We start from the raw sequence: 22223 nt of genomic DNA on the forward strand, positions 1-22223 counted from the left end.
TCTGTCCGTGTGTATCTGTGTGTGCGTGCATGTTTATAGATACACACCACACGTTCTCCCTTACTTTGCCTGGAGAGACTTGGCTCCTCCTGCTTGGCCAAACTCAAAAGTTACTGCTTTTGTGAAGTTTTATTTCTAAAACAAGTTTTCCCCTCTGCAGTGCCTTGATGGAGCTTTGCTCATCTTCACATCTTAATTTATCATATTCAGATTAACTATTTATTTTTTGTTTTTGTTTTTGTTTTTTTTTTCATGAGAGACACACAGAGAGAGGCAGAGACACAGGCAGAGGGAGAAGCAGGATCCCTGAAGGGAAGCCCAATGTGGGACTCAATCCCAGGACCCCGAGGTCACGCCCTGAGCTGAAGGCAGATGCTCAACCGCTGAGCCACCCAGGTGCTCCTCAGATTAAGTGCTTAAATATACAACTGAGAGTTTTGTCAAGAGTAGGGACCATGTCTTGTTCATGTTTATACTTCGTCTCCAGAATACTGACATTAACATTCAGTGTTTGGTGCATTAGTGAAAGTGAGTGAATGACAAAAAAAAAAAAAAAAAAAAAAAGAGAGAGAGAGAGAGAGACAGAGAGAGAGACAGAGAGGTTCCAAAACCCAAATATTATAAAGTACTGTTTGTTGCAATCTAGACCATATTCTTTTCAATATACTCCAAATAAGTTATATAGCTATTAGATTCACTTGATGCATGACTTCTTAGTTTATAATACATAAGACAGGAAGCAAATTCCCTTCCTTAAGGAGATAGTATTATTTTATTATCTTTAATGGGAAGCAGATTTGAAATCTATCATAACCTGATGAATAATTATCATCAAGAAGTTCAGGAATGAAAAGGAAGAATAGTTCAGCAACAACCATGCCAACACGACAATTGCTGTATTTCAAAGTTTAGATGATGATTTGATCCATTCTTTCAGCCACTTTTGGGGCATTTGCAGCTAAACCATCCTGGCCCCCATCCCGGGGAAGATCAGAATGTAGCTGTGTTCAAATATCAAATATTCCACAGAAGGCATGATGAGATTTTTTTTTTAATGAACATGGGGACAGTTCAGTAAAACAAGCTCTCAAAATTTTCTTTTTTCTTTTTTTTTTCAAAATTTTCTAACCTAAAAATTATGATTTTTTATAATGTCTCACAAAATCCTTGGGTACCTAGCTAATAGGAGAGTCAAGATGTGAACATATTCATTAGAAAAACATAAATATATTTGTGGGTCTTGTAACGCTAAGGTCATGAGCTCAGGAAGTATACAGGTCTATGTATCATCATGCACAAATCCAATAAAAATAACATGACTGCATGGGGGGGATCACAATGAAGCCATCTCTGAAAGAAGGAAAGTACCTGGTTTTGCACAAGTAAAAAGGAAACACTTTTCAAACCAGGTGAAGATAATATTAAGGACTAAACAGGTAGGGCCAGCGACGTGGATGTGGAGAAAAAGCCAACAAGCAGGCTACCCCGGTGTGTTGGTGACTATCCTAACAGGAATTTCTAAAAAGGGTAATGAAACAGTTCTGAATATTCAGCAAAACTGCAGTGGGTCTACTTGGACGTCTATACAGGAAAAACTGTGTTCCCAAGCCTGTTAATCTTCCTTTTATCCTAAGAACTCCTTGGGTTCAGCACTTATTAATTTTAGTAGAAGGCTCTACAGCCTCCTTTCCTTTGGCCCCGGTGTCATTTATTGTGAGATTAAGATCTTGAGTGATAGGGTGTGTTGGCCCTGGAAATTAATATCTTTAGCTACATAAGGCCCATTAGAAGAAAAGATTTGAACTTTGCGTGCTTTTCCTGATCATAACACAGGAGTGTTTAAGCCATAATCAATTTCATCCCAAACATGTATTACCTTACACAGATGGCCACTAATGGGCACTATGGGAATTACATATTCTGCAAGTGTTGAAACGTGATAAAATTCCCATGGCATTTATGGAATTAAAAAAAAAAAAAAACAACCTCAAACACTAATTTTACTTTTAAAATGTCACTATGCCGAAAGTTATAAAGGTTTCAGGTTGATGACTCTTCGACATAATGTAGATTTAATTATCACTGAAAAATCATGGAATAATATTTACTCACCTAGTAAAGCCCTCAATAACCTCATTTTCCCTTTCAGATGTTCATAATGTATGCAGAATTTTTTAAAAGGCACAAAAATGTGGAGTTTCTACCCGAGTAAAGATAAAAGGCTTCATGCAGCATATTTAAAAACTGTACGGTAAATTGTATTATGATGGATTTAGAAATTATGTTTTTCCCAGTACATGTATATTTTGCTAAATAACAGAACCTCAAAATGACTTATTTCCATATGAGCAAATGTTTGGTTAGTACTTAGATTATTTTGTATTTTTTAAAAGCCTGTGATAATGTTCCTAAAAGATAAAAAGCATAATAATCAAACTCGTATCAACTTGGGCTTCAGATTACAACATGGGCTATTTGGCAGAAGTTTCTTTAAAGACAAATAAAGAAAGAACGTCAGTAAGCAAAGTCTTCCTACCAGAGTCAATATGGGCAAATACGAGCAACATTTGGTAACCCCTATTTCTTTTCTTTTCTTTTTTTTCCCTATTTCAATAATATAAAATAAGATTGGGACCAGGAAGATTTCCTTACTAGAGAAAATATATCAGATACTGCCAAGTGCTTTGCATGTATTAATTCAGTTAATAGCCTTGGGGAGGTTGAAGTAAATTATCCAAGGTCAAAGAGACGTGCAGCTGAGCGGATGGTTGAGAAGAAATCCCAGGAATCAACAAACACCCAAAAGGCAGCTAATGAGAAGTTAAGGAGTAAAACCGAGATTAAATGAAAGTTAGAATTTAATTCAAATCGTTAGCTTCGTTTCGGTTCTCAGTCTTTGGTAGTAACTCTGCGTCTCTGAGTCGGTTTCAGACTCGGTCCTGAGTGACACCTGCCAAGTGCACCTATTTCCCTGTTTCCCAGTCACCTTTTGGGGCTGGCGCCTCTCCCCGCACACAGGCCTGCCCTCCTTCTCCTGCAGATACGCTCCGGGCAAGGGGGGGACACAACGAGTCCTCTCCTCTGTGCCATCTGTAGTTTAGAATGAGCCAGCAGAGACTCCTCTCCGGATTCCCCACAGCTTTCGGACTGCGCCTCCTTCCTGTTACCGGTGTCTGCTTCCCTGAGACCCCAAGTCATTAGCCATGGGCCGGGAGCCTACCGTGGTGGTCTTCAGAGTCACCCGGAGAACCTATTACCCACAGATCGTTAGGCCCCAAGCCCAGAACTCACTGAGTAGGCCTGAGGTGAGACCAGGTGCGACGGCAGCAGCGCGACGGGCTTGAGGCCCTACAGCCCTGACAACTGCCTACGTAGAGCACGGCTGACAACATTTCTCCGTGAAGGGACAGGCGGTGAATACTGTATTTAGGGTTTGAGGGCCGTGCATTCTCTGCTGCAATGACTCTGTTCTGTCGTGGCACAGAAATAGCCAGACTGTGTGTAAACAAGTGGGTGTAGCTGTGTTCCAATAAAAATTTATTTATTTATTTAAAATATTTTATTTATTTATTCATGAGGGACAGAGAGAGAGAGGCAGAGACACAGGCAGGGGGAGATGCAGGCTCCATGCAGGGAGCCTGATGCAGGACTCGATCCCAGGACCCCGAGATCACACCCTGAGCTGAAGGCAGACGCTCAGCTGTGGAGCCCCCCAGGAACCCCCCAATAAAACATTATTTACAGAACTATGCAGTGGGTGCCTCTGGCCATTGTGTGGGTTCACAGACCCCTGGTGCATAACGCCTGTGAGCAACCCGTCTCCGCACTGGGCCTGAGCCTCACTGCTCTGGATAGTTCCTTGTCCAAACCCTACCCTTCTTCCTCACCATGGTCTCAGATCCTCTGGTCCCATTTCTTTCTCCTTGAAATCCCAAACCACAGCCAAAATCTCGTACCTGGAACACAGGGCTACCGTCAGAGTTCTCCCCAGATAACATTACCAAATGCCACATACACTATCTTAAAAGTAAATAACACATTTGGGGAATATAAATAATAGTGAAAGGGAATATAAGGGAAGGGAGAAGAAATGTGTGGGAAATATCAGAAAGGGAGACAGAACGTAAAGACTCCTAACTCTGGGAAATGAACTAGGGGTGGTAGAAGGGGAGGAGGGCGGGGGGTGGGAGTGAATGGGTGACGGGCACTGGGGGTTATTCTGTATGTTGGTAAATTGAACACCAATAAAAAATAAATTAAAAGAAAAAGTAAATAACACATACTCTCTGGGAACCAAAGAGACACACAAGGAAGAGATCTCTTCTTTAGTCTGGGTGGCCCAAAAAGTCCAGTCCAACACGAGTGAACACTTGACCTTAAATCTTAAATGAAGAATTAAGACTTGGCCGTGGTGTGCAAAGGATGGGCAAAGGCATTGCAAACAGGAGAAATCCCACGCGCGAAGGCAGAAGTATGCAAGAGCCTATTGTGCTTGAGAAGTTGCCATTTAGACAATATGGAAATAATTCACAGAACGAGGTGTGGTGGCGATTTAAATAATGCTAATTTAGTAGGACGGCTCCAGGGATGAAATTGGATCAGTCATCTCAAACTCTGGAGCAGTGAGAACAAGATGAGGCTGGGAAAGCCAGTAGGGCCTGGAAATGGGAGGGTCTGCAGATTCTAAGACAAAGGTTATTTGAGGAGGCGGTTTTAGCAGAGGGTTGGGATCAGATTTACGTTCCAGAAAGGTTACTGGTGGCCAACCAGGGACGGGTTAGGAGGGACAGAGGCCTTATGACCAGGTAAGAGGCGACAGCAGTCATCACCCCATTTAGCTTGAAGATATGGGAAGTGGAAGAAGGACGCCCGGTGGGTGTGTATCCTGGGCCACCTGACAATGCTCGTCTGCAAAGGTCGCGGGCTCCCCTCTGTGGTGCATTCTACTGGTCAGCACTCCGTCCTGTGGCTCTTCTTCTCAACGTCTTGGCGCACGCAACAGTGGGCTGTTATTTTAAGAAGGCGAAGCTCGTACTCCTTTCCTTTAGTGGGGTTTCACGTGGGGTTACAGAATGCTAGGCCTGCGAGCATCGAACCCCTGGAGAAACCAGGGGGCCGCTTAGCTTTTCTAAGGCCAAGAAGGAGATTTACCCTGGTGCTTTCTGAACCACGGAAATTCTATCCCAAGTCTCACGCAGCCAAGGGCTTGCCCAGTAAGGTCAGCATTCACACACCCAGCCACAAGGGATCGGGATCCCAGAGGAGACTGGGCGTAGCCTACAAAACCACTACCCATCTTTGTGAGAGAAGACAGCAATGCCCTGCCCCCCCGCCCCCCCGGGTGGCGAGAGGACCACGGAGCGAGCGCTCACAGCAAGGGATCCACGAGGCCAGAGAGGAGAGCAGGTGGGAACGGGGAGGCCGAAGGGAAACCAGAGGACTTTAAATACGATTCTAAAGATGAGCTGATGGAAAATCATGAAAAACAAGGGTCTGCCTCCAAGTTTTAAAGAAGACAGGATACACAGAGGCGACCCCCGCAGCCTCGTGGGACGTGTCCTGGCCCCGCGCCTACCTCTCAGGTGCCAATCGGGAGATTACGCGACCACATGCTTGGGGGCATTTTATTTTTCAGGGTCACGGCATTTCGCATACAGTCTTGCTTTCTCCTAAGCCAAACCCACAGAATAACATACGGATTATTTTTTTTTTATTTATTTTTTTTAACATACGGATTATTAACACGGGATTTGGAATTAAGACAGAACTGGGATTTGAATCCCCGCTCTGCCAACCACTGGAAGTGTGTCCTTCAGCAAGTCTACTTTCCTAAGAATTTCTACATCAGCAAGAGAAGACTAAAAACACAAACTGAATAGGGTAGTTCAGAGAATGGAATTAGATCAGTCATCTCAAGATTCTTTTTTTTTTTTTGAGTAGTATTTTAGGGAAAAACATTGAGTTCTTACCTAGGATGTTACTGTATTTTTGTAGGACATGTTTGTTCTGTTTACATTAATAAATCCTGTACTTTGCAGAACGCAAAACCAGAAAACTATTTTTTAAAAAAAGCGGAGATAAAATGTAAATAGAAACAGAAGCTATAACATTTTCCTGCTCGCCCCAATGGATCATCTTCTGTAGCCCACTTTATTGGCCCTCGATCTAAATAATCAGGATAAAGAGCAGGACCCTTGGAACGTGGTCAATGCTCAAAACGCGGCAGGTCTTATTAGTAGACAAGCTGACAGACTACAAATATTCTTAAGCAAACAGTAAAACAGGAAACTACTGGAATTTTAAGCTGTGAAATCACTAGTACACCATGTAAATTCTCATCCAGTACATTTCGTTTTTCAGTACAAATGAAAGTGATATTTGCAGCTACCAAGAATAAAAGTGGTGGTTTTATCTGAAAAAGGACTCCATTCTAACACAGAGGTTACCGTGAACTTGGCAGTCAGAAATGCTCAAGAAAAGTCCTGTTTTCCATTAAGTTTTATATTTTTCTAGGAATCCTCCACACCACTCGCTGCCACATGCCGCGAAGGGCGCTAAGCTGTTGTGCTCAGTCACGCGGAGTGTGATGGCTCATCTATACGATGCCACATCAAAGCAGTCCTTAAAAAGATCCTGGAAACGTCAACCCCATTTGGGGGGAAGAGTAAAGGAAATAATGTAGAAAAGCTCACGACCCCTGGCTGTCCCGTCTCAGGGACACTCAGTCCTGTCGGGAATTAGATTTTTCAGTTTCCAAGTGTCCTATCTCCACCCACTAAGACTGAAGACAGGGAGCTGGTTCCTGGGCTCCGTCCCGGGCTGCGCCCCACGGCCCCGAACAGAGCCTGCTGCGTGCTCGGGCACGTGCTGCTGGATCTTTCCAACCCTGTGCTTCGTATGTTCATAGATTACGTAACTTAGAAGACACGTCTTTAAAGTGGCTGCGTCTACACTTCTACAGAATGCATTCCTCAAAATTACTAGCTCTTTCCCCCGACACATCCCTAAATTAATCCTCAGTGACAAACATGAAGCATTTCCCTGATGGTCAAATTGTTTTTTTTTCTCTTTTTTCTTCTTCTTGTTATGAGGCCGAGATTATGAACTATGTTTTTAAAAAAATGATAACTGATGCAGTTTTTTAAATAGATTAGAAGTCAGAGAGGAGCTTAAGAGTAATCAGATGCGATGCGAACATCCTCGCCATGTAGAAAGCATGGGCTGTATTAGTAGTAGGGGCCAGGCTTTTATTAAGCAAGCACCCACCAAAGAAACTTCGCTTCTGGATAAACCATTTAATTGAATCATTTATTATTTTGTCAAGTCTGTCTGTCTTTATTTATTTATTTATTTATTTATTTATTTATTTATTTATTTATTTAATAAAGATTCTATTTATTTATTCATGAGGGACACACAGAGAGAGAGAGGCAGAGACCCAGGCAGAGGGAGAAGCAGGCTCCATGCAGGGAGGCCGATGCGGGACTCGATCCCAGGACCCCGGGGTCACGCCCTGGACTGAAGGCAGCGCTAAACTGCTGGGCCACCGGGCTGCCCTTTTCAACTATTTATTCAGTAGTTAACACAGGCTAGATGGGCAGGCGCTGGAAATTCTGTGATGAATACCTGAAAAACAGTCCTTGCCCTCATGACGCTTCAATCTAGGAGATGCTCAACACTAATCAAAAGTCACAAAATGTGTATAAAACACTCTTACCTGATTCAAAGGAGAGCTAGATTGTCAGAGCTACGGTTTTCTGATTACTCTTAAGCTCCTCTCTGACTTAAAATCTATTACAAAACTGCATCACATAAGTTATCATTTTTTAAAAACATAGTTCATAATCTCTGCCTCATAATAAGAAAAAGAAAAAAAGAGAAAAAACCCAATTTGACCATCAGGGAAATGCTTCAATCACTGCCCAATCTAAACACCTGCTATAACCCACTCTGTTTTCTGTTATTGCTCAAGATAAATAATTTGCTTTCATAAACATGAGATGCGATTAGTAGGTGGTTTGTGCAATGCTGAAGATACAGCTGCACTCTTCTGTTGAAGCAAATAAATATAAAACGTATTAAAAAAAAAACCCTGTATTTACTATAAAGGCACACTTTCCTATTTCAACCAATGATTTAATCATAAAAAATCTTCCCTGATAAGATCAGAGCCCTCCGCTCTATTAATTTTCAAAGGAACCCAGCAGCAGAGTTTGAATAGGAGGTAAAAAAAAAAATCTGCTTTAGAAAGACGTCAGAATAAATGTAAAGTGACAGATCAAAGAACAAGGTGAGAAATTTCAGGGAAACCACTGCTAATGAAGCATAAAGCTTCATAATTATTCTCTTACTTATCTGTAATTTTCCCGACCAAATACATGTAAATTAATTCTAAATTTCATTTTAAAAATCGGATTTTTAAAAATGCAAACCAACACTAATAGGTGGTTTCATGACCTAGAATTACAAGTCCAAATACATCAATTATCTTTCAAAAGAACAAGGTTAAAGCAGGTAAAGCAGGTCAAGAATATCGTCTGAAAGGAGACAACTAAGTTCTCTGAAGTGGTGACGAAGACATGAAGAGGCATTTCCTTCAATAAAACCCGAAGCGATGCCACAATCCTCTTCCTAAACTAGGTCAAGACACCTGAAGGGCCTGATAGGCTTCTAACAACCCCTTTTGCATTTTAACTATGAGAACCTTCTCGTTCCTGCATGGTTTCGTCTCTCTGGGAATAAATGCTGCCTCTTGGCCTATCTTTAGTAATAGAAAAAAGATGTTTCGTGAACATCTTGCAACAACTCAGAGCATCAGAATTATTATTATTTTTTTAATCTTGAAAGGTTGACCATCTGAATGCAAGTGTTAGAGCTTAGACCATCCCGCCCGATGGCAGAGATGACGCTGTTATTTTATAGATGGATGTGGAAGTCCTCAATCCTCTTCTCGGACAGAGACTGTCGAGTGTCCTGGAGGGTGGAGTGAGTACTTTCTAGTGCTCAGACTGCTGGGAAAGAAAAGTGACAAAGTACTGTGGCAAGGGACCAATGTCATTAACTTTTTGGATGTTCTTGGGTCTCTTTGGATATTTTTGCAGCTTCTGCTGGGGGTTACAGCGCGTTATACCTGAAGGAATAAGCGTTGGATCAAATTTCAAAAACCGAATTACTTGTTTGAACAATGAAGGGATACGGTCGAGAATAAGGTTTAAAAGTACAACCTTCTTCATCTTTTAAAGTTTTCACTTATAAACCCCCGCCCCCCAAAAAAAATAAAGTTTTCACTTATTTGGTAACATTAAAAACATTCTTGTTTTCAGGAAAGGTTCTACGAATCCTTCAAATTTCAAATGTCTTTAGCATGACACTACCACCAACATGTCAGGGGCATTTTGTATCATTGATGCAAATATGCTCAGAAACACCTGGTATACAGGACCGCGAGGACGATCTGGTCTTTCATCAAGAAGCGAAAAGTCTTGAAAAATCTATAGTATTCTGAGGAGCACATTTTCTAAAAATTTCACAAATAGATGGAATATTTATATGGTTTTCAAATGGTGCTCAGTGGAGCCGCCAAATCACAAAAAGCTCCTCCCAGACCTGTGCTGAGGGCAAGGTGCTGAGGCTGAGGGGACAGCCCATGTGGGGCCCCTCCCTACTCCTCCATTCTTTAAAACAGAGCAGCTTTGTCTCTATTATATAAATGATGATTCAGGCATTATTTTGTTTGGAAAATGTGTTCTGTTCTTTAAAAAAAAGGACTTAAAAACCATTCTCATGGTTTAAAATTCACTATCTTCTATGCTAAGCCCAACATGGTGGTCTACTTAAAAAACAGATTCCAATCACATTAAAAAGATTACATCATCAACACGCCTCACTAAAGTAGCCAAAGAGGCCAAGACGTTGACCCGTACTGCTATGGCAGCAACTGTCAAGCTAGGGCAAGGCACCTGCAGGATCTGCGCTCGGACAGGCCCAAACTTGCCTCAGTAGGTGGTTTTTGGGGCAGCCAGTTCTGGTGTAACACTAACCCTTGATGATTTTAGCAAACAATGGAAGCTCTGGCCACACAAGGGGTCATACTGCCCTGGCTCTAGATACATGAAAAACCCTATGGTCTTCAAATGATCGGGGACGGGACAAGCATTTGTCTGAAAAATAGCTCTCTGTTGCCAGTTCTTCAGTATCTTTGTGCCTGGTCCGCCCCCCCGCCCCCCCGCCGCCCTGTAAAGATTTCTGATCTTTTGCATAAAAAAAAAAAAAGACCTCTGATCTCCTTTAACTGGTAAAATAATAATCATCTGGGGTTCACCTCAAAAGTCAACACTTCCCTGGAATCTTCCGTTGGACCAAGTGTGTGGGGGCACCACTCTGGGTTCCTTTCGATTTCCTGACTCCAGAAATTTGTTAGGCCGGCGATGCTCAGAGTCTCAGGCGAGCGGGCGTTGCTGGCGTGCTCGAGCTTCCCTGATACCTAACATCTAGTAGCAGCCCTGGTAGCGTTAATGAACCTAATACCCGAATGAGATTATGGTTTCAGGGGTCGGGAGGGACACAGAAGTCCAGTCCTTGTTTGGAAGCTGGCTGAGCAAGGGAACCAATCCCTTCATCATTCTGTCTTTTAGATTTTTCATTAAAACGTGGAGACCATGGCTTATCAGAATGCAAAATGGAACTAGCTATCTACCCCTCTTTTCACTCGGTGTAGACAACAGGCCGTCCCAGGGAGGCATCTGTATCTGTAAGCTCAAAGTACATGTGTGGCTAAGGCCACTTCCCCAGGCAACTAGAATTTCAGTGACTCACGACTGCCACCTGCTGAAGGAAGGCTGAACATCTGCTTCATTTAAAAGATGGAAATAAAAAAAACAAACAAAAAAATTAAAATAAAAGATGGAAATCACAAGGCTTTTAATACCAGATATTATTATAAACACCCCCCCCCCAAAAAAAAACAACAACAACTGTGAAACCTATAAAATCTAACCTATAAGCTCCAGGGCACGCAGAGTCAGCATGTTAACCAGCTACATTTAACATCCAACCTCAGAATTTTCTACAGGGCACTTCGTGTAGACACAAGACTTAATGTTCAGGATCCATTTTCAAATACCTGACGGTAACTCATCGTGTATTAATCCTACCACACTGCCACGGAGGGTAAAGGCCACATCACATTCAGGCCGCGTACGTCAGGAGACAGGAGAAAAGTTGTTTCCAAATAGTCTTTGGAAGAGAAAACTTTGTTTTAGTTCTCAGAAGCCTAAGAAAAGCAACAAATAGGGCTAAGGATCATGTGGGGAGGAAGTTATGTGCTGACAAGGGGAAGGGGAGGATGAAGGTGCCTAAGTGGTGAGGGGCATGAGTTCTGGAGCCAGAAGGAGGGTCCTGCCTCACTCCCTTACGAACTGTGTCATCTCAACCAAATTACTTGACCTGTTTCCTTGATTTCTTCATCTGTAAAACTGGAAAAATAAATAAATAAATCGTGCCTACCTCAAAGGGATGCCGTGAGGATTAAAGTCAATCCTCCAGACATCACGTGACACGCAGTGAACACCACATAAAAACGTCTGCTATTTTTAAGGAAGCACAACTTCCTGCTATTTATACAGTATCACTCACAGCGTGTCTGTCACTTTTTGGGTGAACAGCCTTGGTTGTCTGTAAAATGGGAGTATTTTCAGTTGTGGCACAGATGAGGGACGCGCGCATAGATGTGTAGGTATGTATACAAATACACTGGATCGTCCACTTATATATTCTTTGTCATTAGCTACAGAGCCCCACAGCTGTGTTTGTGTTATATTTTGTTGTATTCCCCACTACACACCTTGATTACCTACATGCACACGCGGCTGTACACGTCGCTTGTGTGCAGGTATGTGTGGAGGAGAGCATGCTTCTCTTCAGTGACGCAGAAGAAACAGTACACAGAAGCAAGAAGACAGGCTGACCTCATGGATCCAAAATCACAAAAAAGAGTGAAGGTCCACATAAAGCAATTCCACAGACTTTTCGGCAAAAGCTCTAACCACGGCCAACATTTGTTCACGCTCAGACCAGGGGAGGCTCGACAGTAAGCAGTGCGTCCAGACATTCTGATCTTTATTTATTGGCTCCTTGAAAAGACTGAAGTTATCTGAAAACCACACTTTCCCTATGAGCAAAAGTAATCCTTCACGTACCTTTTCAATTAGCTCGTAACTCTCCTCGAGCTTGAGCAGCCGGTTCTGCACAGATGTGGACGCGCGCTGATAGACCGCTCGCCACTCCTGGAAGTCGCTCTCCGAGATCTCAGCCACGGCAAAACATAAGGTTCTTAACCCTGAAAAAAGCAGCACACATCCCAACACCAAATACGGTTTCGTTTCGAAGTCTGACCCTTCCACTCGGATACAACTAAGTCGCATTTTGAAAAGACTGGTTCAATTCAGACAGTATGTTGGTCCGATTCCGTTAGGACGTAAACTTGGCGTAAAATGCGTGCCAACGCTCCTCTCACCTTTGACTGGAGCTCTGCCTTCGATTCCCAGCTCTCTCAATACATCCTTTGTGACTCTTCCAAAATCCTAAGCTTATCAGGTTATTCTTTTGTTGGAGATCTCTCAATCATTCATCCCCAGGATGAAGTCCAAACCCCAAAGTCTGGCTCACTCACCCCACACACCAAGGACCTTCGACCCCCTTCTCTGCCATCTTCCTCTTATTTCCCCAGGCCTGGGCACATGCCGGTCACTTTTTCCCCGTCTCACTCCCTCCAACTCCCTCCACATCTGCCTTGCATCTACGTGAAGACTCAGTTCTTAAAATCATCACTCTGATGATTCTCACCTCGCTCAGACCCTAGAGGCAGAGATCCCCAAATGCTCGTATGGTGTGAACGGTGTTTCCAATTGTGTTTCCTGTGGATCTCCATCCAGGATGAGCGTACCGCTCTTGCAGGGGATGGGTTCCTCCGATCTACAGCTTCAGAGCTGAGCACAGAGGCTCGCTTATAACTGCGGCTTATGAAGAAAGAGAGGGACCCCGACGGGGTCTACCTGCCAGGCCATCTGCCTCCAGGGCTGCAGGGTTCTATTTATTACAGCTCTTTATCGCTGTAAATTTATAGTATAAAGAGTCTTAAAACACTGAGGGATGGTGACTAAACAAAGTACTCATCAGAACTACCCTGGGAAACCATTCAAAGCTGCTGTCTGAGGCGGCCTACGCCCCGTGCTCCATGCCTATGAGTTTCATAATTCACCAGGAAGCTACCCTCAGCCAGAAAAAAAAAAAAAAAAAAATGGTGGACTGGAGCAAAGCAGCAGCAAAAGCGTTTCTCAGCCAGGACAAACGCAGTTAATCAGGTTCCTGAGAAGACAACACCCTCACTCAAGGTCCTTAGCTCTCAGAACAACGGGGGGGCGGGGGGGGGGGGCTACGGACCTCAGGCCAATCGACTGTGGCCAGGGGGCATGTCAGGAACGAGCCGCAGGGGACACAAGGACATGAAGGGCCCAGAGGCCTCCGTCTTCCAAGGAAGGGGTAGGCTTGCCTACCGCCAGCGCACTGAGCAGAGAACTTAAACCTTTGGGGCTACATCAGGACATGTTTTTCTCTTCTGGAAACTTGGCTGGAGACTTAGACTCTGGGGTAGCACAGAGTCAGACTGTTGTTCAGCCGAGGGCCAGGAATAAAAGGGTGGAGGTGAAGGCCAAGCCAAGTCAGCTCTGCCCAAGAGCCGAAAGGTCTTCCTATCACAGCCAGAGGAGAGGGTGATGCTCCTTCCGTCCCCCTTCCCGAGATGGAACCGGTGCCGGGTGCCAGCTAGGCTGCTCCTGCCAAGTCCAGCCGAGGACGTGCCTCCAGGCGTCTGAACTCTATGGACACGAGTGTCTCCGTGCTCTTGCATTTTTGGAGAAGGGAGAGAAGGTTCCCTACGTCCCTGCTTTTCAAAGCTTCGTGCTTTTTAAGACAATCCTATTTTTTCGTAGCCTGGATTAAGAGGAACAAAGGACGTGGTCGGAGGTCAAGGCCTGCTGCCTACTGGCGACAGTCCTGGCTGATGCACAGTGAAAATTGAGATGGAAGATTCAGGTACAGCTCTGGCTACTTCTGTTAAGTTCAGAGATAAGACTCTACAAACTTGTGTAGTAAGTGGCCGTACTGCTTGAGGACTCTCGCGTCCTCCCATCTAACGCAGATCACCCCCCTGGACTACGTGCCCTGCTGGGCTGCACAGAGCACGTATTTCAGGAGGATGGAGACAGGCCTTTGCACGACTCCCTGGCCTCGCACAGAGCCTGGCGTGGGCTAGGGGCTTAAGAAGCGGTCAATTGGAACCTACACTGTGAATAACTATTTTAATAGTTCTAGAAGCTTATTTTTACTTTTTTTTTTTTTTTTAAAAGACTTACTTATTTGAGAGAGAGAAAGAGTGTGTGCACGAGAGAGCCAGCACAAGCAGGGGGCGAAGGGCAGAGGCAGAGGGAGCCCGACTGGGGCCTGACCCCAGGACCCGGGTCACGACCTGAGGTGAAGGCGGACGCTCCACTGACGGAGCCCCCTGGGGTGCCCCAGCTTATTTATTTCTTATCCTCTTTCTTACCGAGAAACTGTCCAGTTTTTGGACTTCTTTTCCTTCTACACTTCTAGAGATACACCGTATTTAAAGCTTGAATAGTACCCATTCTAAAAAGTGAACAGATTTATAGACGCAATACCCCCAAAACACAGGGGCCCAGTCTCTCTAAAATTTTAACACAGGAAAGCGAAACGAAAATAATGGGAACGGCATAGAGTACAACCTAAGTTGTCAACACTGTTATCTTACTTTAGGGGTTTCCAAGTAAGATAACAACAATCCCGCAAGACTTGAGGCGGGTATGACCCCCTTTCTGCCGTAATCACACTTTGTTGTCGCATTACGCTCACCTTCTGTAGCAAACTGCTCTAAATGTTTTAAGGTGATTTCTTTGTATTTTGAAGTCTCCGCCAGTCTATCGTATATCACGGTGTCCTGGAAAACAAATAGAAGGCACGATACAGTTAAAATAAAGCATTTTGAGTTCAGGAATGTTGATGTTGGCAACAGTATCGGCGGCAAATCGGTATTAAAAAAACAACCAATCACCTTGAGCATTAGTTTTAAAGCACAAAATATTTTTCCCCCCTAGTAAGACTGTTTCCCCGATGATACGACGAAGCCAGGGTCAAGGCCGATATTTCCATCCTTCTCCCTCCTGAATAAATCTTTAGTCACTCCAGTGCTCAACGTCTCACATCCTATTGGTACTTCGCGGACCTTGCAAGATCCCACCCCCCACCTCTAAAGGTTTTGCAGGACGCTGCAGGGTATAGGCACCGTATGAATACACAGGTGCCACAGGGGAGAATGGCCCAGCGCTCAGAAAGTTTGGGAAATGCTGCTTTGAACAAAGCCCGCCCTGCAGCGACGCTTCTGGAGTCTTTACAATGCTAACGTGCACAGTGGGTCTCTGGGGCGCCATACGGTGCAGGCCCCAAGCTCACGCAACGTGGATCCGAGCTGGAGATTGGGGCATCTGTACGGGACCGGGGCGCACGCACAGCAAACTCTGAGAAACACAGGTCCAAATGCACAGAGTGGCCTGCTGGGCATTATAGGGAGAATTTCCAACAAACCGAGCACAGACCGATAGCTGCATATTTCTGACTGTCACGTTAGCCTCGAAAACCTCAATTCACTTAGTTTGTAAAATTCAATTACTGGGTGATCCTCACAGTCCCTTTCAGCTTGAGTGTTATGCACCACTTAGGTTTTCTCTGAGTTTTGCCCCTTTAAAAAACTGCTTATTGTTCCTTTCGTTACTCTTCAGCTTGGGTTTAACGTTTTCAGGATTTTAGTGTTTGGCCTCCACGGTTTTATTAGACTAGGAAAAAATAAATCATTTACCTGCAATTACTTTCTCAGTGGTATTACCCATTTTGGGGTCTCCAGTCTCAGGGCTGAGATTTGGAAGCAGACTAATGGAGTATGATTTAGAACCCTTGAGAGAAACAAGAACTTGGTGACCTCAGCACAGATGGAATATTCCAGGCCCCAATTATGAATTTCTTTTCATTTTTCAGGGGTGGAACGGGGAAGGGGGGGGCAATGCAAAAGGAAATGATAATTTCCCCTCATGGCTCCCTTTCTAGGAATGAGAGGTATAACTTACGAATGCTATTTTTTTTTTCCCAGAGGCTAATGACATTTTCAGTGAAATTAAAAACAGGGGTTTTAAAACTATGAAAATCTTAAAAAAAAAATCAAAGTCAAGAAGTGATAAGGGAGAGGAAATTGTGCCATGTAGCCACGTTTTCAAAAAAACCGATGCTCAAAATAGAATTTTCTACTTTATGGTATCCAGGAAAGCAGGGGCCAGAATGCGGCCCTTTGCAGGAATTAGGTAGTATGTTTGTAAGTGACCGTCACAGCTGGCCACGCGTAGATGTGAGCAATAAATACGTGCAAATAACCTTTTTTGCCCAGAGTTAACACTCACAGATTCAGAGAGCTACCTCAAGTGTTTGGCCCATGGTTAGGACGAAAAAAAAAAATGTTTTTTTCCCAGGAACTAACATGTGCGTATATGTCTTATTTCCCCTAAGATCAGATTTAGAACCTACTGAGTCTACATTGGCAGAAAATCCTAACTGGATTCACGTATCCGGTGTCCTAGTGTTGGGTCAATTTTCACTTGAAAAGTCGTTTTCCTATTCATCTCTCAGACTCCAGTTCCCGCGCTGCGCTGTCCTCACCGACCGCATCCTGCACGTGTTCAAAACACATGCATTACGTGACTACACCACCTGAGGTCATCCCGGGTCATCCCTGGAAGAGCGGATGATTCCAAATTGCCAAATAACAGAGGGCGGCACAGCGGAACGGGAGAGTTAGGAGTAAGAAGGCAGCCAAGAGAAGAAAAGAGGTCTTACGCAATTAACCGGTTAAGCACTGCCTTTTACACTGAAGTTATCTGGGTGATCTTGCCACAGATGAAGCAGGTGCCCGCAAGGAATCGGATCCTGCTGTCGGGTCAACGGGGACGGCCGATACATTGCGTGAGGCCCCTGTGATCTGGGACACCGGCTGAAATCACCAGCCGCAGCCACACGTGAGTGTAGACAGACGTCCTCTGGGCGTGTGCGTGCCACTCAGATTTCTCGGCTCTCTGCCGCTGGCCGGGAGCTGAAATGCTGAACACAACTGACGTCGCATGTGGTCCTCCTTGATCCGTGGCACGGGATTTTATTATTTTATTTAGGGGGCACTTAATTAGAAGTTTTCTTTAAGCTCTCTAATGCACTAAGTGTAACAGGTTTCTAAGTTCTCCTCCACTATGTAAGTATCGGGGTAGGGTTTTCATTTCCTTCAACAAATTACGATTTTGTTTGTGTAAATGTGACTTTTCTTAAATCGGCCACTATCGCAGACATAAACTGTACTTCTCCTTTTTTTTTTTTCATTTAAAAATTAATAAAGCAAGGCAACCTCACTGCAGAAACCCTGGAAAAAAGGGAAAAATGCAAATCATCCGTATACCCGCACACACACAGCCACAGTCTCCCCATGTTATGTTCTAGATGGACTCTTCGGTACTGTTCTCTGATTCACTAACTGCACCCCTGCCACTGTTTAATTTAGACTGTATTCCATTTATCTGATGTTTTCTTTTAAATTTATGATTTCCAATTTAGCTCACACATATGCCCAAACCTCCCATTTATTTCTGCTTAAGAATAGTTGTGATTTTTTTAGAAAAATCATATTGAGCACTAAGCATCCTTGGTCAGACAGGTCTATACACATGATTTCACCTGGCGTGAATCCACGTCCAGTTATTTACGTGCTTGTTCCCTCTTTGGCAGGAGATTTCCTCTTGTGTCTCCACGTGTTGCGCCGCCTGGTTGTGCACAGCCCTATCCAGTGGTTTTATATAGAGTTGGCATGAATTTTTCTCAGCTTCTTCTCATGATTAGGAAGCTCACCACTGTCTCAGGCATCAAAGAGGGGAGGCTGGCTCTCATCCACATTTTACAGAAAGCACTATTTGCCCCCACTAACACTTAGAAACTCCAACCACCAACCCCTGATTCTGACCCAGGGCCTGGGACTCCCACCCCGCTCAACCCTCTTTATATCCATCTCATGTATTTGGAATAGAGGATATATGTCAGAGTCTGAACAGACTGTGTCAACCGGACTGGAAAGTATTATCGCTGACTCCGTAGAGGACGTTTCTACTAAAGTCTCTGTGGCACTCGTCACTGTTCATTATTCACTCTACCAGGGAATCAACACTCCTCAGACTCTCCTCCAAGTCTGATCTCTCTTCCTGTATCCTCTACTCTTCACCCTTTGCCCTCCTCTTCTCCATGTAGTATTTCCTTCTTACAAGGTCTCATCCATCCCCTGCTTTCACCTTCCAGCTACACTTGCTAATTTCTAAATCCGCATCCGCACTCCAGATTCCTTCCCCTGTGAAATCCAAGCCATCTCTGCCTCATGGCCCAGATGTGGCTCCCAACCCTCTACCGTGGGAAGTGGCACTACTTTGTCTACCTGGCCAAGTCCAAATCGGGTCATAATCCTCGGTCATGTTTTCCCTACCACGTACATGTAATTAGTGACTAAGTCCTAAATCTCAGTCTACTCAATCCTCTCTGCAACTGCCTGGGTTCAGATCCTTATCAACTCTCGAACTGTGGTCCCTAGCGTCAAGGGTAACTCAGTATGCAACTTTCTGTCTTCAGTCATCTTCCTAAATGGCATCAGAACAATTCAGAAAAAAGTACAAGTTATCGAGCATGAAAAACCCCCCAGGACCTAACACACGCCCACCTTCCCAGCCTTGAGCCTGCTATTCTCTGCCAAACTACATGCAGTTCTCAAGTGTACTTTGCCACTTTGCACATTTCAGCCTTTTTAGTAGTTAGTCAACCACATTTCATGGCCAACTTGGGAGGGAGGGGAAACAATGCAATAAGCAAGTTAATGTATGCAGACCACCTCCATGATTAGTCAAAAAGGAAGTCCAATGTTTTTATTTTTTATTCAATGCTTTTAACTCCCTAAACAGAGGTTCTAGATGGAAGATTACTCAAAACTAAGAAAGAAAGGATGTGTGTTGGGTGTAAACCGGGCGCATAATCATTTAAAGGAGAAGGTCTTAAGGCTCTTTATTCCCTTATCACTAAATGCTATCACTGGAACATGGAAGAGCTTTACAATACACCTCAATATTGTATCCTAAACTTCTCTTTATATATATAAATATTATATATAATATATAATTATAATATTTAATATAATTTATAAGTTAATAAATTTATAATGTATATATAATTATAAATTATAATTCATATATAATTCATATATAATATATATTTATAATAATAAATTATATATAATAATAAATTACATATATATATATATTCTGTGACTAGGCTTAGTTCCTGACAAATGTTGGGTCTTATCTTCCTTTCTCCAAAATCCAGTTTCAAGTCTGGTAGATAAACTGCACGTAATGAATAAATATTAGTTGTTTCAATCAACAACCACAGCATTCTAAAACTAAATTTATGAGACATCATTAAATAATCCTACCAAAATGCTTTAAAACCACAGCATCCCAAAATGGCATTTTAATGCTTTAAAACCAAGGCATCGAAAAACATTTTCAACAAAAATTTAAGTTAATAAGCTTTGGTTTCCTAATAAGTGCAGTTTCCAAGTTTCATTTACTAGATCAAGGTTTTTGATTCTATTTAAAATTGGAAAGTTCCAAGTTGGTTAAGTTACCTGACTAGTTTCCAAGTAGACCAGGTACCTGGAAAGGATAATTCAGAAGGAAAATACTAATTTTAGGAATAAAAGGCAGGTCTGGTCAGTAGACTCCTCATTTTTCCAAGAGCATAAACAGATTTTAACTAAGGAAATTCACTCTGAATGACATTTTACTATTTCTGTCACTATAATCTGCCAATACACCAAAGCCAACCAATAGTCAGAAATTCCGTTATAATTAAAACATGCAAGACAAATGGTAATAACCCTATGATGAAATTACAGTAGTAACTATGATCCATTCCCCCCCCCCTTTTTTATGGTTTTTAAAAAATTACATTCAAACTGGTAGGGATCCCTACATTTCTAATAAAATTCCCAGGCATTTTCTGATTTAATTGTCTTTTAATATATTTTATAACATAAACCTCAAAGATTGTGTATCAAGATTGAATTATATGAGTAAGCTAGGCCAAATTTTTTCAAAGCACCAAATTTACCCAGAAGGAATTCCACATTTCACCAGAAGAGGCTCAACACTATCACTATAAAACACCAAGGAAAGTGGATGTCAGCAACTTTATGCTAAACATCTGTGTTACATTTCCACAGCAGAATGCTGAACGTATACATTATAAACCATCATAAATCAAAACTGTAAAAGGCAAAAATAAAAACTTACAGCTCCTTTGCAGTAAAGTCGTAACTTCCCGGATGGTGTGCGAACAATCACGGACATTCTTTTTCTAGCGCTGAAAGAAAGAGGTTTTCCATAATGTGTCATCGTACCGAGGATACGCATATGTATGTTTGTCATGCCTCACATATTTTAATACTCGCAATGAAAAATAAATTTTACCAAATTATGAGCCCTGTCCTTCCACATATACAAGCCATCCCCTGGGTGTGTGGTGGGGTACCTTTGAGACTTACATTATGTTTTTTAAGGCACCAGGGTACCAGCTGCTGCCCTAGAGGAATCATTTACAAAATGCATCCTGGGAAACTGCAGGAGTTAGTACCCACCTGGGCAGAAGAATATTCTGGTTCAATGTTTTCAGATTTAAAAAAATATTTGGGTTGGTATCTAAGGGCAAATTATATGTTATGGCTTTTAACATACACAGAAATAATGATCCACCTAGAGCATATACCCAAATCACACAGAAAGGCAAGCGTGGGCACTTAAAAACTGACTTAAGCATGCACCGCTATTATCTTTCAATGATTATTAGCGAACCCCTGGCATCACGTAAAAAAAAAAAATCTATTTGCATGACAAAGTGAAGCTGATGAGCACAGACATTTTAATACCGTGTCAGCAATACAGAACCGGGTGGTGACACGTAGGGCATCTCTGGTGACAACGAGGCAGCAAGTAACGGTGAACAACCCACTGGCACCGCACCGCACAGGACGAGCCTCACTTGGAAGGAATGGCGTTTAGGCATTCTTTCCAGAAATCAGGGCAATAAAGGACTTCTCAAGTGTCTGTATCTATTTGTTTTACCTCAACATTCTGCCTAAAAACGGAGATGAGCCCAGTGTGAAATAGGACGTTAGACAGGGAGTCCTGGCCCCAGGACAGTCAAGGGTTTCTTTCCGAGGCATCCAGAAACATCCAGTCCTCTCTCTCTCCATCTCCCCTCTACGTTAGTGCCTCCGATCAGCATTCCTGCGCTTATGGAAGACGTATAATTGGAGCCTTCTCGTTACGGCCCTGCAGACTCCACCTTCTATGTCAGCCCTCCTGCGTGCCTCTCTCTAACCCAACTTCAATGACAGGTGGCCCCAAACTCATCAGCTTTCCTGCTCTCATCTTCTCCAGGCAAAACTCCCAAACCCTGGGTAAACGGGAACCCTTCTGCGGCATCACAGAGGATGGACACAGGTGGGGTGAAAAGTTGCTGGGCCACCGAGCTTAGGAAAGCCAGGGCGCAAGGCTACCATGCTCCCCACTGGCCTGCAACTCGCCACCTCCTTCTGGTGGCTTTGTCTCACCGTCTGCAGGGCTCGCAGCACCTTCTCTGCTCTCCATGCCCGTGACGAGCCCGCCTACTCCGGACCCTAGAAATTTTTGCAATTCACCTTGGTGGAAGCCCCAGACAAGAATTTCTTACTCTTTCTGCCATTAAGACCTAGACATTCACACAGCTGTCTGCTGGGCACCATCCTCTCCGCCTCTTTTCCCAGACCATGGAGCAAGTAATTCTTTTCCCCTCAGAGGCCTTCCTTTCCTACGTGCTGGGAACCCCTCTCTTCCTCAGGCACGTCCCTCCCAGAGTCATGTTGCTTTCCCAGTCTGCATCTTCCCCTCCAGCTGGGTCTCCCTTATCAGTACGTAACGGGGTGAGGGTCTCCATCCTGGAAACCCAGGCCTGCACAGCCCACCCCATGGAGCCACTTCCCTTCACAAGTC

At 43.6% G+C, this 22223-nt stretch overlaps 1 protein-coding gene across 8 annotated transcripts in view; it reads right to left on the reverse strand.

Moving 5' to 3' along the window:
* The window catches only part of ATP8A1 (ATPase phospholipid transporting 8A1), a 224196-nt gene that overhangs the window by 93947 nt on the left and 108026 nt on the right, over positions 1 to 22223 (reverse strand). For all 8 annotated transcript variants that reach the window (XM_049092867.1, XM_049092869.1, XM_049092868.1 and 5 more), the window contains 3 exons: positions 20487 to 20556; positions 14929 to 15013; positions 12198 to 12337 (listed from right to left, as the gene is read on the reverse strand). In XM_049092867.1, the coding sequence (XP_048948824.1) occupies positions 12198 to 12337; positions 14929 to 15013; positions 20487 to 20556 (295 nt within the window). The remainder of the gene's footprint in view (positions 1 to 12197; positions 12338 to 14928; positions 15014 to 20486; positions 20557 to 22223) is intronic.

This window comes from Canis lupus, chromosome 13 (assembly GCF_003254725.2).
Source record: "Canis lupus dingo isolate Sandy chromosome 13, ASM325472v2, whole genome shotgun sequence".
NCBI lineage: Eukaryota > Metazoa > Chordata > Mammalia > Carnivora > Canidae > Canis > Canis lupus.